The following is a 16,898-nucleotide window of genomic DNA, read 5'->3' as shown; positions in this document are numbered from 1 at the left end:
ATTCAGTCAACTCGAATATCTTAGGCTCTGTTATTTTTTATTATTTTTTTAAATGATGATTTTCTTCTATATGAAATAGGTTGGTTTGGTGATCTTGGCGGGCGGCCCCGTCGTGAGTAGCAACGGTGATGACCAACCCAACTACCAATCCAACAGCACAAGCAAGCTGGCGAGGGCGTCACTACAAGCCACAAACTAGATAAGTGTCGAAACTGGCGATTCCAGGCTGTAGGGTAATATATCGGGTTTCAGCTGTCCCTGGTCGACTTTGGGGTTAGTAATTAAGCATCTTAAAACAATACCAAGGGAACAGTGCTTAGGCTTCGCCAAAGACGTGGTGCTGAAATACGTAGCAGTAAATTCGATTAGCGAGACTAAATCTATTACTAGTATTATACACTGAACAGCAGAAAATTGAGGTGGAGAAGCGAATGATCTCACTGGTTATTAATAGATGGCATTTGTTTTGAGGCGCCGCGTGCAAATGCAAGATGAGCGACACGGGTGAATAGGTATCAGTGAAGTGTGTACTAATGGAAGTTGGCCGTCGGCGCTTACTTATACTACGTAGCTTTCTCGCCTTCATCGGTAGCTAGCCAATACCACACATATCGACAGCAGTCACACTCGGCCCTAGTACGAGTAGACTTGCTGCATAAAAACGCTGCAATCTCAGCAACCGGCCCGACCGTTGTGGGTAGCACCCGGGCGAGATTAGATTGATCTGAGATGGAGGCCAATGTCTGAGATGGCCGTATGCAAATCAAGTGACGGAGTGCAGTATTTCCATGTTAGGCCTTCTGAATTAGGAAGCTCACTCTGTGCTGCAACCATCCATCAGCCCTGATGGCGACAACGAGTCAAGGACACTCGGGGACAGCCGACCCCGCGGCTTCTCCGCACGGCAGCCCCGCCCCCAGATTTTAGCAGCTGCAAGCCTGCAACCCCCACCGTCACAGTGAGTCGACCCCCTGTAGGCCCTGTAGGCGGTTGTACTGGATACCTATACCCTTGGTGGACACCGCTGGGCGGCTCGCTCACCGTGCCGTACGAGTACAGGGTGGGTAGAGAATCAGAGCATCTCAGGGCCATCAGCCTGAAGGGCGGCTCGATGACTTAGATTGCCTGACCGAATCGCCAGCTCCCTTCCCCTCTTCCTCCCTCCATCTCCTCCTCTCGCCTCCTCCCTTCCTCGCACCCTACTCGCCCGGGCTTCCGAGAGGCAGAGACACTCCTGTTTCTGTTTCTGCTGTAACCGTTGCAGAGATCGTCATCGTTTCTTTTCCCCCTCCCGTATGCTTTCTGCATAGCCTCGTGTGCATTCTTGCTTTTTGACTTTCCTCTGCCCAGATCGACTAGACTGGGCTTCCACGTTGTCGGTGAGGCTTGCACAGGCTTTATTTCCCCGGAGGCGCCCTTGGGCAGACGGCTAACCGCAGTAGCGGCAATCTTCTCTGCCTTCATCCGCCCAGCTCTGGCTGAGCCGCCTCGACTGCCGCAGATGATACGCTCTCGCCCATGATGGCGTCGAATTCACTACGCCCTCTGGCCTCGGAGCTGCCCTGCTTCTCGTCCTCATCCGCGCCTCGCCTCGCGGGACGCGTGCTGAAGAGTGAGCTAATTTGGGCGGGTTACCCAAGAGTCAAGAACCAGGTGGCTGACATGTGCTCTCAGATGTGAAACCACTTGTGAGTCTCCACGGACGACAATGGCACAACACCATCAGCACGTCTACCCAGCGAGCTCTGGTCCCAGCCGTTGTCAAACCACTCGGTCTCATCCGCCATGCCTCGGTCATCGCTGCCCCGCCTCCTCCGGCTCCCAGGACCTACTCGACAGAGTCCACCACTGTCGTTCCGCCCACAAAGCCCTACAAGGACCTCGTCATTGGCGTCCCCACCGAGATCTTCGAGGGCGAGCGCCGTGTCGCCCTGACGCCCACTAATGTTGCCCTGCTCCTCAAGAAGGGCTTTGGCAAGGTTTTGATCCAGCGCGGTGCCGGCTCCCAGGCCGACTTTTTGGACGAGGCCTACACAGCTGCCGGAGCAACCCTCATCGACAGTGCCAGCGGTATCTGGTCCGAGGCCGACATTGTCCTCAAGGTCCGCAGCCCGGCCAAGGAAGAGGTCGAGTCCATCCGCTCGAAGCAGACAATCATTTCATTCCTGCAGCCCGCGCAGAACAAGGATCTGGTCGACGCCATTGCCGCCAAGGGCGCCACCAGCTTCGCCATGGACATGATTCCCCGCATTTCTCGTGCTCAGGTCTTCGATGCTCTCAGCTCCATGGCCAACATTGCCGGATACAAGGCTGTCCTCGAGGCCTCCAACAACTTTGGTCGTTTCTTCACTGGCCAGGTCACTGCGGCTGGCAAGATCCCCCCCTGCAAGGTCTTGGTCATTGGTGCTGGTGTTGCCGGTCTGAGTGCCATCGCTACCGCTCGCCGTCTTGGAGCCGTCGTCCGCGGGTTTGACACTCGCCCTGCCACCCGCGAACAGGTCCAGTCCCTTGGAGCTGAGTTTGTCGAGGTCGATCTCAAGGAGGATGGCTCCGGCGCCGGCGGCTACGCCAAAGAGATGAGCAAGGAGTTCATTGAGGCCGAGATGAAGCTGTTCAAAGAGCAGGCTAAGGATGTTGACATCATCATCACTACCGCTTTGATTCCTGGCAAGCCCGCCCCGAAGCTCATCAAGAAAGAGGCCCTGGATGTCATGAAGCCCGGCAGTGTTGTGGTCGATTTGGCGGCTGAGGCTGGCGGAAACTGCGAGGCTACCGTCAAGAACGAGCTCACCATGTACAAGGACGTCAAGGTTATTGGTAAGCTGAGAGGCTGCCTCGCGAGTATGCCACCTGTACTGACAGATTAGGCTACACGGACCTGCCCTCTCGACTTCCCACGCAGTCTTCCACGCTGTACTCCAACAACATCACCAAGTTCCTCCTCTCCATGACCCCCAAGGAGAAGGAATACGGAATCGATCTCGGCGACGAAGTCGTGCGCGGCGCCATTGTTACCCAGGATGGAGATGTCCTCCCGCCCGCCCCACGACCTGCTCCTCCCCCAGCTCCTGCAAAGCCTGCTGCTGCCGAGGTCACGGTTGAGGTCAAGGAACTCACCCCCTGGCAAAAGAAGACGCGTGAGGTTGCTGCCGTGACTGGCGGCATGAGTACCGTTCTCGCGCTGGGCAAGTTCACGAGCCCGCTCTTTATGGGGAATGCCTTTACTTTCGCCCTGGCCAGTCTCATTGGTTACCGTGTGGTCTGGGGCGTCCAGCCTGCGCTGCACTCCCCGCTCATGAGTGTAACCAACGCCATCTCCGGAATGGTTGGCCTGGGTGGTCTCTTCATCCTGGGTGGAGGGTACGTGCCCGAGACGATCCCCCAGGCCTTTGGCGCGGCTAGTGTGCTGCTGGCCTTTGTCAACGTTGGTGGTGGTTTTGTTGTCACTAAACGCATGCTGGATATGTTTAAGCGTGAGTGATTCAGTGAGAGCAACAATCTAGGCAGGACTAACCCTTGTTCAGGGGCCACCGATCCTCCCGAGTATCCATGGCTCTATGCCATCCCTGCGGCTGTCTTTGGCGGCGGATTCCTTGCTGCTGCCGGCACTGGCGCAGCTGGGCTTGTCCAAGCTGGATATCTTGCTAGTACCGTGCTCTGCATCGGTTCGCTTACTGGACTCGCGTCTCAGACTACTGCTCGGATGGGCAATATGCTGGGAATGCTGGGCGTTGGAACTGGTGTCCTTGCCAGTCTCCTCGCCGCTGGTTTCACCCCCGAGGTACTGACCCAGTTCGGGGCATTGGCTACCCTTGGAACCCTTGCTGGTGAGTATTTGTATGGCTCCTATGACCACGGCTGTTGACCATATGCAGGCTTCCTCATTGGCAAACGCATCACGCCCACCGACCTACCTCAGACAGTCGCAGCACTCCACTCCGTCGTCGGTCTGGCAGCAGTGTTGACGAGTATCGGCAGTGTCATGGGCCACGTCACGGACCTTTCGACTCTACACATGGTGACGGCCTATCTAGGAGTCCTTATCGGTCAGTCGTTGTTCTAACCTGCCATGACCGCTTCTGGCTTACCTCTTTTTAGGTGGCATCACCTTCACCGGGTCTATCGTCGCGTTCCTGAAGCTCTCTGGAAAGATGAAGTCGCGCCCTGCCGTGATCCCTGGCCGTCACTGGCTCAACGGCGGCCTGCTGACAGCCAATGCTGCAACCATGGGGGCTTTCATTACCATGGCTCCTGCCAGCCCTGTGATTGCCGCCGGGGCCCTCGCGGCAAACACTGTCATGAGCTTCATCAAGGGTTATACTACGACTGCCGCTATTGGTGGCGCTGATATGCGTAAGTAAAACGAGGACACCTTTGCAGCAGATGTGCTGACACTAGATAGCTGTCGTCATCACTGTGCTCAATGCATATAGCGGTTTCGCCCTCGTGGCAGAGGGATTCATGCTTGATAACCCGCTGCTGACGTCCGTCGGAGCGCTCATTGGTGTCTCGGGCTCCATCCTGTCGTATATCATGTGTGTCGCCATGAATCGCTCGCTAACAAACGTGCTCTTCGGCGGTTTATCTCCCCCAACTGCAGTGCAAGAGTACAAACCTCAAGGCGAAGTCACCAAGACATCGGTCGACGACTTGGCCGACGCGTTACTCAACTCTGAATCGGTCATATTCATTGTCGGGTACGGCATGGCCGTTGCAAAGGCGCAGTATGCCATCTCCAACATTGTGGAGATGTTGCGGGCCAAGGGCATCAGAGTGCGGTTCGCCATCCACCCTGTCGCTGGACGCATGCCTGGGCAGTGCAACGTTCTCCTAGCTGAGGCAAGCGTTCCGTACGATATTGTCCTCGAGATGGACGAGATCAACGATGATTTCCCCGACACCGACCTGGCCGTGGTCATTGGTGCCAACGACACCGTGAACCCCATCGCTCTCGAGAAGGGCAGCTCCATTGAGGGTATGCCCGTCCTGCATGCCTGGAAGGCCAAGCAGGTGGTGGTGATGAAGCGAAGCTTGGGGAGTGGATACGGTGAGTCCACATGCTTCCTGATGCCTTGGTCTCGACTGACCATTTTCACAGCCGACGTCCCGAACCCGATGTTCTATATGCCCAACGCAAAGATGCTGTTTGGCGATGCCAGGACATCTTGCGAAGGTAAGTTTGGCCCGCCCTTCTTCCAGACAAGCCCAGCTGTACTGACTTTAAACAAAGCTATCAAAGCGTCGATCGAGACCAAGGTGTAGTGCTGTGGAGGATCTCCTGGTCATATCGTAGCGTGAATCGTATATACTGCTCTTGATTTCATTTTTTTCGTGGTTGATAGCTTCCTGTTGGTTAGTCCGACAGCCTGCTGTTTTTTTCTTAGATCCAGCATAGCTCTCATTGCATCAAACCTGCCTTGAATATGACGACGCATTGATTCGCTCTGAGGCCAGATAGGTAAACGCCCACTCTCTATTCATCGCATCCCTTATGTACAAAGGCTGTGCGCCCATCCAAGTCCCTCTCCAAATTAAGCCCGCTGCGCAGCGACGGGCTCCCACGTCGCAAGCTTCGACTTGGTTCTGTAGGCAACATAGTCAGCACCGCAAAATTTCCACCAGCTTCGTAGTCCTCCAACTCACGTGTTGTATGTCTTAAAGGCGCCGGGCGTCATGGTGAAGTTGGGCTTGGGCAGGGCCGGCTCGAAGGAGCGGGTGCCGGTCTGCAGGAGGGCATCCTGGGTGGGGGCCTTGTCGACGGAGTAGCTGATCCAGGCGTGCCATCCGGGCTCGATCTGGGCGGCGTCGTAGTCGTGCTTGGCGTACTCGACCCAGCGCGTGCGGAGGGGCAGCTCCTCGTTGTTCTCGAAGAACTTGTTGCCGGCGCGGTCGGTGCCTATCAGGGTGCCTGCCTTGGTGTCGCCTGGTCGGGGGTTAGCCGGAGAGCTTTCAGTGTGTGATGGCTGAGAACGTACCGATGTACTGTTGGAGGGCGAGGAGGGCGCGGATTAGTCGTTGCTGCTGGAGTCGTGAGGATTCTCTGTACGTACCAACATCTGGACAAAGTAGTCCTGCGGCCACTGTTAGCGGGATAGTCTCACGAGGGATGGGGAAGAGTGACATACCTTGATGCCGACCTTGCGCAGGTTCTGGAACGTTCGTGAAATAGTCGACATGGCTGCGGTTGTGAGGCAATTGGCCGTTGACTGTGATCGATCGGTCGCAAGGCTTCAATTGAACGTGGGAGGTTGAAGATGCCGGCGGCGGCTAAATCTCGGTGCAACCCACGGGTGACGGAGCTTGGTTGCGGGTGCAGCCAAGGGTTAATTTTTAGTGGGACCTTGAACTCTAGAGCCGGGGATTTCCATTTCCATATTAAATTCCCATCGCTGCCTCTAGTCGATATCCATTGGGATCGCCACGACAATTCTGCGATGTTTGCGAGGGGATGCGCTCGATGCGCCGGTAGGGTCCGAGCGGGACCTCTGTCCAGGCCGAGGATCCCACCCGCTGCGCGCTCGCAATGCCGTCGCTATAGCAGCCAAACTGGTGCTGGAGCTGCGCCAACACCGTCCAACCACACCAGCGCTGTAGGCTCACTCGCACCCTTTGTGAGCGAGCTGGACCGCATAGCACCGAGCTTTGATATCCGGGGCGACCAGGTCCAGATCATCCAGACGCCGGCCGAATTCTACGAGACTCTGAAGGACCGCATACGCAACGCCAAGCGTCGCATCTTCCTCTCGACCCTCTACATTGGCAAGACAGAGCGCGAGCTCATCGAGACGCTGCGCGACGCTCTCCGGCAGAACCCTGAGCTCAAGCTGAGCATCCTGACAGACGCATTGCGGGGCACACGTGAGGCTCCCAAGGCCTCCTGCGCCTCGCTGCTGGTGCCGCTAGTCGAGGAGTTCGGGGCGCATCGCGTCGAGGTGCGCATGTACCACACGCCGAACCTGACGGGCCTGCGCAAGAAGGCTGTCCCGAATCGCATCAACGAGGGTTGGGGACTGCAGCACATGAAGCTGTATGGAGTTGATGATGAGATCATCATGTCGGGGTATGTTGTGATCATAGCCAGGGCTTGTAGAGCCAGGCTAACAAAACTAGGGCAAATCTGTCGTCCGACTACTTCACCAACCGTCAGGACCGCTACCATCTGTTTTCCTCACGCGATATGACCGAGCACTTTTGGCGCATCCACGAGGCCGTCACCAGCTTCAGCTTCCTTGTCCAGCCTTCAACCGATGACCCTGCTGGATTCACTCTAGCATGGCCCGAGACCAACTCGGCTCCATCGCCTCTGGAGCGCCCCACGTCCTTTGTCAAGAGGACCACCTCAACCCTTAAGCCTCTGATTCTACCATCACCATCCTCCGAGACAGAATCCCCCACGACAGAGTTCGCCGACACGCGTGTGTACATGCTCGCCCAGATGTCGCAAGTAATGGACCCGGACGTCTCGACTGAACTCCCCGCCGTCACCCACATTCTCAAAACTCTAGGATCACCCGCCTACCGCGACTCCTCCTGGACCTTTACGGCAGGCTACTTCAATCCTGATCCGTCCCTCACCAGGCTCCTAATAGGCACCGCCTCCTCTGGACGTACAAACACGGTCCTCACTGCCGCTCCTGAAGCCAATGGCTTCTACGGCTCCCCCGGCGTGTCTGGCCTCCTCCCTGACGCCTATGTGCTCCTCGCTCGCCGGTTCCTCACCGCTGTCCAGCGAAGTGGCAGGGACGGCGAGATATCTCTCCAGGAATGGCGCCGAGGCACCGTTGGCAAGCCGGGCGGCTGGACGTACCACGCCAAGGGTCTCTGGGTGACCCTCCCCGGCGATGAGAACCCGGCCATGTCCCTGATTGGTAGTTCCAACTATACTCGTCGGAGCTACTCGCTTGATCTCGAGGCCGGCGCTCTCATCGTCACGCGCAACGAGGGGCTCAAGTCCAGGCTGGGTGGCGAGCAGCGGTTGCTCCAGGAGCATGCCAAACCGGTGACGCAGGACGACTTTTCGAGGAACGAGAGGAGGGTCGGGCTGCACGTCCGCATCGCCATGTGGATCGTCAAGATGGTTGGTGGCGCCTTGTAATAATCTTGTATAAATGCGTCAGGATACATCTCCATCAATACCTGGGACATAGATTCTTAGATACCCATTGTAAAATAAACATACAAAAGAAGATTGCATCATATTTTTCTCTTACAGAGCTGTACACGGTTGATAGATTTACAAATACTAGTCTACACATCTCCTTCCCTTCACGCACCCAGCACCTTCTGGCCGCTCTGCGGACCGTGGTGCGCCAGCCCATGGACAAACACCTGTGACACCAGGTCGCTCTGGTGTCGGTCAATCATCTCCTTGAGCACGCTCCGCTCCATGACGACCTTGCCGCCCTCCAGCAGGTCCTTGACATCGACATCCTCCAGATCCAGAGCCCGTCCCTCCCAGGGAACCTGGTCCATGGCCTCAAAAAGCCTCTCCCGGCGGTCGCCGGTGACGAAGAGCGTCCGCCCATCGGCCCTGCCGAGCCCCAGGCTGCCCAGCACGCCGGACATGTACTTGGCCAGATACGTCTCGCGCAGGCCGTCCTTGAGGAACTTGTCGGCGACCATGGCAAAGTCGGCCGGCACGGCGAGCTCCATGCCGTCCTCGCAGACGAGCAGCTCGCCGCGGCGGTAGCGGTAGCTCAGGGCGGTGCGCCAGGCCTTGTCGTAGGCCTTGCGGTTGAGCTTTGTGCCAAAGTCGCGCGGGTGCGGGCCGTGGGCCTTGCCACCACCGCGGCGGATGGGACTCTGCTTGGAGCCGACACGGGCGCGGCCGGTGCCCTTCTGCGGGTAGAGCTTGCGGTGGGAGCCGTGGACGTCCCAGCGCGTCTTGGTCGAGGCGGTACCGGAGCGGGTGTTGTCACCCTCGTACACGACGGCGAGGTGAAGGAGGTCGCGGCGGAGAGGGAGGTAGAGATGCTCGACGGACCACTGCTCGAGGGACGTGGGCTCGAGCCAGGGGAAGCTGTGGATGGTGACGGGAACGCTAGACACTGGGGGGTTGTTAGTATGGGCCTGAGGAGTGCTTGCTTGCATTGGGGCTGTCTGACCTGGATTCCAGGACTGTATAATGGTTTGCGTATCTGCTGATCTCGTAATGTTCGCCGTAGGGGCCTCTGTGGCCATTGAGCGCGCAAATGTCCTGCTGAGATGCGAGGGCTACCAGGTGCCTGATCAGCTTTTCGTCCCAGGGCGCCCATCGACACAGGCTGCCTACCTTGGAGGAGGCTATCCTCAATGCGCCCATCGCCTCAGTGAGGCATCCAAGTCCTTTCCCAGCCATTTCGAGGCGACCGTATGTGACCCAATGCAAGCGATTGGAGCCGTTGGGTGGTCGAGATGTCGCTGGTGGTGATGTTGGAGGTCAAAAACCATGCACCAAACCACCAGGGAGAATCGGCGCGGCAGATTCCGCCCCAGAAGAATTTGTGGGTCCGTCGCGTGCACCAGGATCCTCGACTTTTTCCAGCCCCAAGCACCATCTTCATCACCAGTCGCACCACCACCACCCCAATTCCCAACCACAGAGCCCCCATTGCGAGGCATTGGACAGCACAAATGTCGCGGTGTCAGTCGGTCGCCCGGCCGCTGGTCCGGCAGCTGGCCAGCCGGCCGCAGCAATGCCTCGCCCGGCCCTTCACATCCACCACCGCCAAACCAGCCGACGTCAAGGAGCAGCAGCCGTCAGCCGCAGCGCAGCCCTCGCCCCTGGACCTGGACCCCGACACCGTCCTCCCCGAGTTCGAGGCCCAGCTCATCAAGGCGGGCAAGATGCCCGTGGGATCGCGCCGCCGCCGCCTCGCCCTGCGGTCCGTCCCTGAGCCGCTCCCCTTTGAGCAGCTGCCCTACCAGGCCTTCCAGGAGGCCCGTAAGATCCTCGCTGCTGATCGCGAGGACAAGCTGCAGAAGATTCGCACCGAGCTTGCCAAGATTGCGTGGCTTGAGGAGAAGAGCGCCGACGATGTCAAGGGCGGGCAGTACATGAAGGACGTCAAGCTGGCCAGTCTGCGGAGGCATGTCGAGGAGCTCAAGATCCTTGCCGATGTCAACGACCCCGTTGTCAAGAAGAGATTCGAGGATGGACTGGGTGAGTTATTATTTGACTCTCGTTGAATTTGCAGCGCACCAAATGCTGACATGCCCCAGGCGACATGAACAAGCCCATTTACCGCTACTACGCCGAGAAGAAGTGGCGCTCCTACGAACACCGCGTCGTCACGCAGCGTATCGAGCAGTTCCACATAGTCCCTGACATCCTCCCCAAGCTGGAGCCCACGGCCGACGTCCAGCTGTACTTCCTGCAGCAGAAGATCCCCGCCGGCGACATTGTAGACAGCGCCGTCAGCGAGAAGGCCCCGCGGCTGCGGGTGCAGGTCTTTGACAAGGGCGAGCGCCTCGTGTCCGTCGTCGTCATGGACGCCGATGTCCCCGACACCGAGTCCGACACCTTCAGCAAGCGCTGCCACTACCTCGCTGCCAACATCCCCCTGAGCCCCACGGACACGTCCCTGCCCCTCGGCCGCGTCAAGGCCGACGACCAGCTCGCCGTCCCCTGGCTGCCCGCCTTCTCGCAGAAGGGCGCGCCGTACCACCGCCTGGCCGTCTTCCTGCTCGAGCAGAAGCCCGGCGAGCGCGTCGACGTGGCCCGCCTGCGCGAGCTGTACTCTGGCCGCGACGGCTTCTCGCTCAAGTCGTTCCGCGACAAGTTCGCCCTCAAGCCCTTTGGCTTCACCATGTTCCGCTCCGTCTGGGACGAGAATACGGCCGCCGTCATGGCCCGCCACAACCTGCCCGGCGCCGACGTCGAGTTCCGCCCCACTCGAGTCCACAGCCTCAAGCCACCCGTCAAGCCCCGCGGCTGGGAGGCCAAGCGCCAGGGTCCCAAGTACCGCCACCTTTGGAAGTACACCAAGCGCATCCGTGGATTGTCCAATGGGCGTGGCTGGACCAGGAGGAAGTAGGGAGGGTTCGTCTAGAGGGCGTGTACTACTACGAGTGCTGCTGATGCGGTGGATGATGGTATGGTCGGGGCTGTTACATCTAGAAGGAGAGGGATCATGTACGAATAAGGCTTGTATACAGATCATGTAAAAGTCGGCTCCGTTGTTATATCGGCCTCAAATATTTCACATCTTGGTTTAGTCCTACACGCATTCCCCGAGCAACTGTCCTCGGACCTTGGAGACTTTGGGTACCTTCACGATCAGCACCAAGATGAGTAAGAAGAGGACGAGACCACCGCGACATCACCCGTTCCCCTTATTGCGAGAGGCTAAGTGATAGTAGGTGCGGTTGCCGCCATGTTCTGTGCAAAATAATACATTTCTTTCGCGCCTCTACGCCTCGCCGGTGTCTGCCGGAGACACTGGTGTAAGCGGGTACTATCTACTCGCACGTAGGTGGTGTCCTGATGCCGACGCATTCATCCTCCCTCAATATCTGTTTCCGAATATCGGTACACTGTAGATTACCAACGCCCAGGCCGCAAAAAAAACAAAAAAAAGCCTATTGCCCCGTACCGTGAACGACCTTCCGATTTGCCTGGAGACAACCCTAGTGTCGTCAAGGGTATTGTTTCGTCATAATAATCCATGAACGCCGTGCTGATCATAAAAAAAAGTAGCGAATTAGAGTCTTTACCGCCCTCCATTTTCAACCCCTTTTTATTGCGCAACGAACGCCGCGTGTTGCCTGGAATTGGCTGCCAGCGCTGGATGCCATTGATCGTGCGCTGTCTCGCCCGCTCAATCAAACATGGTATCGGGCATGTGGTCATAGTTGATTTCCTCGTCCTTGATTATTGGCGATGTGGCAAAAGCACTGGTGGACATGGCGGGAGACTGCTGCATCAAAGAATCTGTTCATGTGTGAGGTTAGCGATCAGATGCTAACCTTGAATTTGATGGGAAAGCTGGACGGCGAATGAACACAATGGGCAGCCGAGTGTGGTACGTAGGAGGCTCAGGAGTGTGCAAATCATCACATACCACCATGGCTTGGGCGACGGCCGGTTGACCCGCTGCTAGACAGGCGACGTTGGTAGACATCAGAGCGGTCGGTTGTCCTTTGAACAAAGCGCTTGGCTTCCGTCTCGATCCAGCTGTCGATATTTCGATCACCACAACCGGCGTGTATCATGAGATCGTTCTTCAGCTGGGTGACTTGGTCCACCAGGCTGCTGTACTCGCGCTGTAGATTGCTGTGCATTGCCTCGAGATCGCTCTTCTGAGTTTCGAGATCGCTGACCCACGCCTTTTTCTTCTGACGGCACTTGGAGGCTGCTACTCGATTGCGCTCTAAGTACTTATTGCGCTTAGAGTCGTCTTCATCCTCTTCCTCTAAGACTAGTTCCTTCTTAGCCTTCTGCTTGGCGCGAGATCCCCTAGCAGCCGCCTTCTTGGCAGCTGTTTTGCTGCGCGTTCGGTTGCCCGGAGATGTCGAGCCCGAGGACAATGAAGGAATAGATGATTTACTCGAGGTTCGAGAGGTTTTTCCCGTCAGGCGAGTTGGAGCTGTGGTGGAGGGAGAGGAGGCACTGGTGGCGGAATCGATGTTGTCTTGAGGGTCGTCTTGAGGTTGATTGACGGAATCAAAAGACTGTGCCGATGGGTTGAACGTGTCGAACGGGTTTGGCCACATGGAAGGGTTGACCGTTAATTGCTCGGGTGTCTTGCCGTTCAGGCCGCCAAAGTAAGGCATCGCGAGCTGGGGGTCGACCATGGCCGCGTCAGGATCGACGTTGAGGTTCATAAGGTCCTCCATATGAACGGGTTCGTCGAGCATGTGCTCCGTCATGGTCGTCATCGTGCTGTGATTCTCCCTAAATGGGCTTTCGTATAGAGCTGGAGTGCGGTGCGATGCGTAATGGAAAGCAATGATAACCGTGCTCGGAGATCAGATGTGTGGTTGGATGTAAGAGCTGGAGGGGAGCTTCAGCTTTCAGTTTGACAGCTTTCCGTGCAATACCGGCGAATTCAAGTTAAGGGCGTTTGTCCGTGTGGAGAGCGTCAACGATATGGAAGAAAAGTGTGCGGGATTCAGCCTAGAAGCTGTTCGTCTACCAAAAGATGTCGCCGCGGAAGGGTCGGGAGACTCGACAAAGGCTGAAGCCGTTGGTTCAATGGCGCACAGGCAGGTGGCTGTGCGTGCCGAGGAGTGGTGCCAGCGTGCTTGAGCGGGGCAGAGACGGCGAGCTTAAATGTCCGTTTGCGTCGAAAGGTTGATGAAAGTTACCAGAAGCCAAGAAGGATGGGGATTGCGAGGTGAGAAGTGCGAGATGTGTGGCCCGGATGAACTGGGAGAGGAGATGGAGTAGAGAGAGTGTGTGAGAGAGACGGTGTTCAATCCGCAAGGACAAGGTGAGGCAAGTTGAGTGCAAGAGCGAAGGCGGGTTCAGTTCACCTGGAGGCAGGTGCAACTTTGCTCTTCCTTGGTCGGTCAGGTCCTGCTGCCGGTTCGGTCTGGAATCAAAGTGAAGATAGGCATGTACCTATACCGGGTCCAAGTGCTGTGATGCGCTGGGAGGTTCAACCCCGGCGCAAGTCCAGGTACAACAAGCGGGGGCCTTGGCTGGCAAACGCCGAGGGCGGCAAGATCGAGAGTCCCCGACTCCCCGAGACCCAAACCAAACTCCCAGGTTGTGGGCTAATTTCCAGGTCTGCGGGAGCTTCCAGCGAGGCGATGCCGAGCTTGCTGGCTGGAATGCGACTGGTGTCGACGGAATCGTGCGTGGCGTCTTATTAGAGCCACGCCTGGTTGAGTCTGCCGGGCGGTGGTTGCGTGGTAGCGTCCATCAGATTGGCGGTGGTACTCGTATGAGTATGCCAGAGGTGCCGAAGGCAGAGGAATATCAAGAGGTTGGAATGTAAAATATTATCGAGAAGAATTGTCTGATGGTTTTTCGAGAAACAGCATCGTCTCTACGGTGGAGGCAGAGGATCTCGTCCTTTTTTCAATCAAACCGGTAATACGGAGCACAGCCCTCGAGGTCCTTGGAGGTCTTCTCCACGCATTTGTCACTAGGGGCGATGAGTTCATCGAGATTTAGCAGAATGGGATGTTTGGCGGTCCGCAATTCTGCGTCTGCCGGGGGTACAACGTTAGATCCCGGCTCCAACAAGACTCATACGTATCAGTACGTACTGTCATGCAGGACCACTGTAGTATCCGAAGCGGCCACGCATCCGGAGGGTTTTCCACCCCTGGCCTCTCTTCTTGTGCCTCGCCGCTTCGGTTATGTATGTTCTGCCATACTGCTATTGCTGTCCGAACAGGATCCTACTAGGCGAGGCCATGTATCAAGGCGCCAGCTCGTTGTACCACTTGTCGCCTCCTGGGCTGACCATGATTGACGATGCGGCCGCCCACCGGCTTGAGGTAATGGCTGGTAGCACGAGGTACGCGCAACTTGGCATTGGCCGTCATGCTCACACGGATTGCCGGGGGCCAACCATCCAAGCACCCGGCTGCCCGTGGAGACGAGACAGGCAGACAGTTCAGTACGCCCGGATACTATTGGGAGTCTTTGAGACCAGCTGTCCACAAACTGGAATGTCTGACACACAGTGGGTAGCCCCACGGTGTGCTCTCACGATCCCGAAGTGCCTAAGGATGCCCCGCCCGTCCCATTGGCTCCTTGCCTGGCCAAGGTTCAGGCTGTTCAAGTTCGTGGTGGGATGGTCGATGACTTCAATTTTCACCAAATCCAGAATAGTTCTCACGCCGCCTTTATCCGCACTCTTTCACGCCATGCATCGGATAGTCTTGGCTGCTACTTGTAAATAAACCTACGAATAGCAATGGACGACAACTCCAACGACCTTACCAGGTGACCTAGGAAAAGAGGAAGATCGATGTTTACCTACCTAGTAGGTGAGGAGATTCCCCGTATTATACATGGGGACAATTTATTTCCATTGAATTTATCCCAAACTGCTATTTATCAAACATCTGAGGAGGCCATTGATGTCTGTCTCTATTTAAGGTACTATCACAAGGTAGACATCGGAAGTTAAACTACCTATTTCGACTTTTTCATTTTGCAATTCATAAAGCTGATACCACAAGCTCCTAGGTTCTTTTCTGTTCGGATTTCTTCGAATGTCTTCGAGTATCTTCAAGTTTCTTCGAATTCCCCATCGTTATGCAGCATGCCCATATATCCCTGTGGCTGTTGCAGACGATGGCAGGGGCTGGGTCTAAAAGCGGCACTGCTCAGGCACGCATCGGTCGACAGGATCGGTAGTCAAAACTCATTTCGGGCGGTCGTGATGGGTTGACAAAGTTCAATGTTTTGGTACCAACTCATGAGGGGCAAGCAGCTGCGAGAGGGAGCCAAGGGAGCACTGTCACAGGCCGTCAGGATCGACCAGGCAGCATGACAACGTTCCCCGGTGTGGTTGCACATCCTCGAGATCCCAACTCGTGTGCTCTACGGCCGTTAATGGAGCTCCTTGAGGTCTGATTCGAGGCCGTCAAGGACAGTTGCGGCCATGCCGATGATGTCGTCATGGACGCTGTGATGATGTGCAGGCAGGCTTGCCAGGGGCTTTTCACCGTCAAACCGGCAGAGTGGGATGTCTTACGTGTAGCAACGTGCGCAGGTTTCCAGGGTTGCTACGGACACTAGGGAGGCTGATCAAGTACTATCCACAAGGATCACAATGTGCGCCTAGTACGGAGTACCGTACGTGACTTTGCCGCTCAATTTTCTCATCATCGTCACAAAATAATAAAAGCTCTGGTGGTATTAAGATTTATTACATAGCATGAAAATATATTAAGGTATACTAATGATAAGTAAAGAAAAAAAAAGAGAGTTGAAGAGCCTGTAGAAAATGAGAATCGGGTTTGAAAAAGGTACAAGTTGGCATGTAACGAGCTAACCTTTGTTATCCTTGTGGATAGTATCGAGCAGCGAGCAGTTGCTGGTACTAGCGATTGCGTGCAAGCCCACTGTCAACCAGTTGCAAACCAGAGGCCCACAGCTCCGGAAGCCGGATCGATCAGCACATCAAAAAATGGGTCTCAGTGGGGACGGAGAGCTCTCCCCACCAAACGGGCTGCCCACGGAGCTTTTGATCCGCCCAATTCCCGTAGCCTTTGGCATCACCTTGCAGCCATTCAAGCAATGGCGCAATATGGCCAGAAACTGGGTGGATGGATAGCCGGCTGATCATCTCCAGGCAGGCCTAACACTGGAAGTTTCGAAGCATCGATAACAAGCTTTTGATCCAATCCCGCCATGCTCCACTTATTATCAAGCTTCAATTTGATGCACCAACCCTGGATACCCAGACATATGTCAAAGATGCTCCTCGTGTCAAAGGGGGCGACACACTTGGTCAAGCGGGCGGCTCACCATTCCCCAGCGACATCGTGGGCATCCTATTTGGGCAATTGGCTGCCTCGTTTTCCTAGCTAAGCAATCGCTGAAGGGCTGAAGGGTGTGCTCCTCGCGCCACCGCCGTGTAGGTACCTTCTATTCTCATGTTGCGACATTGGCCTTGTCAAGGCTTAAATCCGCTTGCCAGCTGGGGATCGTGATAGAAAATATGGAACACTCGGAATCTTTTAGCCAGCCGCCACACTGCAGCAAATAGGTACTATGTAGAAGCCTGGTAGAACAAAAATCAATTTTGGAAAGGTCTGGAGACCATTGCGCATCACGTGATTTCGCGCTTCGCCCTGTGACCCCTCAACGCGTCTATTTGCAACACAGGCGGCACGACCAGCTCTGTCTCAGGCAGCCCTGCCCAGCTCACAACGACAAGGCGACAGCACCTAGCAATTGGAAACAACGTGTCAAAGCACCCAAAGAATCTTTGTCCAATCCTGAAGACCGC

At 56.3% G+C, this 16,898-nt stretch overlaps 6 protein-coding genes across 6 annotated transcripts; 3 read left to right on the top strand and 3 right to left on the bottom strand.

The window, feature by feature from the left end:
* Positions 1-1,521: 1,521 nt before the first annotated feature.
* Positions 1,522-5,262, top strand: ACO1O0_008598 (NAD(P) transhydrogenase beta subunit-domain-containing protein; the record flags this gene model as incomplete). The annotated part of the gene is made up of 9 exons (XM_083197962.1): positions 1,522-1,676; positions 1,727-2,817; positions 2,868-3,473; positions 3,525-3,827; positions 3,876-4,046; positions 4,099-4,353; positions 4,403-5,047; positions 5,099-5,173; positions 5,231-5,262. The coding sequence occupies 9 exons, from the start codon at positions 1,522-1,524 to the stop codon at positions 5,260-5,262; spliced, it is 3,333 nt and encodes a 1,110-aa protein (XP_083045697.1).
* Positions 5,263-5,531: 269 nt separating this feature from the next.
* On the bottom strand, positions 5,532-6,176 carry ACO1O0_008597 (NADH ubiquinone oxidoreductase subunit NDUFA12-domain-containing protein; the record flags this gene model as incomplete). Its single annotated transcript, XM_083197961.1, has 5 exons — positions 5,532-5,583; positions 5,644-5,923; positions 5,976-6,018; positions 6,051-6,071; positions 6,126-6,176. The coding sequence occupies 5 exons, from the start codon at positions 6,174-6,176 to the stop codon at positions 5,532-5,534; spliced, it is 447 nt and encodes a 148-aa protein (XP_083045696.1).
* A 258-nt stretch (positions 6,177-6,434) lies between these two features.
* On the top strand, positions 6,435-8,095 carry PGS1 (CDP-diacylglycerol--glycerol-3-phosphate 3-phosphatidyltransferase; the record flags this gene model as incomplete). Its single annotated transcript, XM_083197960.1, has 2 exons — positions 6,435-7,060; positions 7,111-8,095. 2 exons carry the CDS (start codon positions 6,435-6,437, stop codon positions 8,093-8,095), a joined length of 1,611 nt encoding a protein of 536 aa, XP_083045695.1.
* Positions 8,096-8,265: 170 nt separating this feature from the next.
* On the bottom strand, positions 8,266-9,090 carry yml6 (mitochondrial 54S ribosomal protein uL4m; the record flags this gene model as incomplete). The annotated part of the gene is made up of 1 exon (XM_083197959.1): positions 8,266-9,090. The coding sequence occupies one exon, from the start codon at positions 9,088-9,090 to the stop codon at positions 8,266-8,268; it is 825 nt and encodes a 274-aa protein (XP_083045694.1).
* Positions 9,091-9,612: 522 nt separating this feature from the next.
* Positions 9,613-11,015, top strand: MRPL35 (mitochondrial 54S ribosomal protein mL38; the record flags this gene model as incomplete). The annotated part of the gene is made up of 2 exons (XM_083197958.1): positions 9,613-10,141; positions 10,201-11,015. 2 exons carry the CDS (start codon positions 9,613-9,615, stop codon positions 11,013-11,015), a joined length of 1,344 nt encoding a protein of 447 aa, XP_083045693.1.
* Positions 11,016-11,798: 783 nt separating this feature from the next.
* Positions 11,799-12,858, bottom strand: ACO1O0_008593 (bZIP transcription factor; the record flags this gene model as incomplete). Its single annotated transcript, XM_083197957.1, has 2 exons — positions 11,799-11,911; positions 12,042-12,858. The coding sequence occupies 2 exons, from the start codon at positions 12,856-12,858 to the stop codon at positions 11,799-11,801; spliced, it is 930 nt and encodes a 309-aa protein (XP_083045692.1).
* Between the last annotated feature and the right edge of the window lie 4,040 nt (positions 12,859-16,898).

This window comes from Amphichorda felina (assembly GCF_050947745.1).
Source record: "Amphichorda felina strain 45539 chromosome Unknown scaffold_9, whole genome shotgun sequence".
Taxonomy (NCBI): domain Eukaryota; kingdom Fungi; phylum Ascomycota; class Sordariomycetes; order Hypocreales; family Bionectriaceae; genus Amphichorda; species Amphichorda felina.
This window is presented reverse-complemented; position numbering and strand designations above follow the sequence as displayed.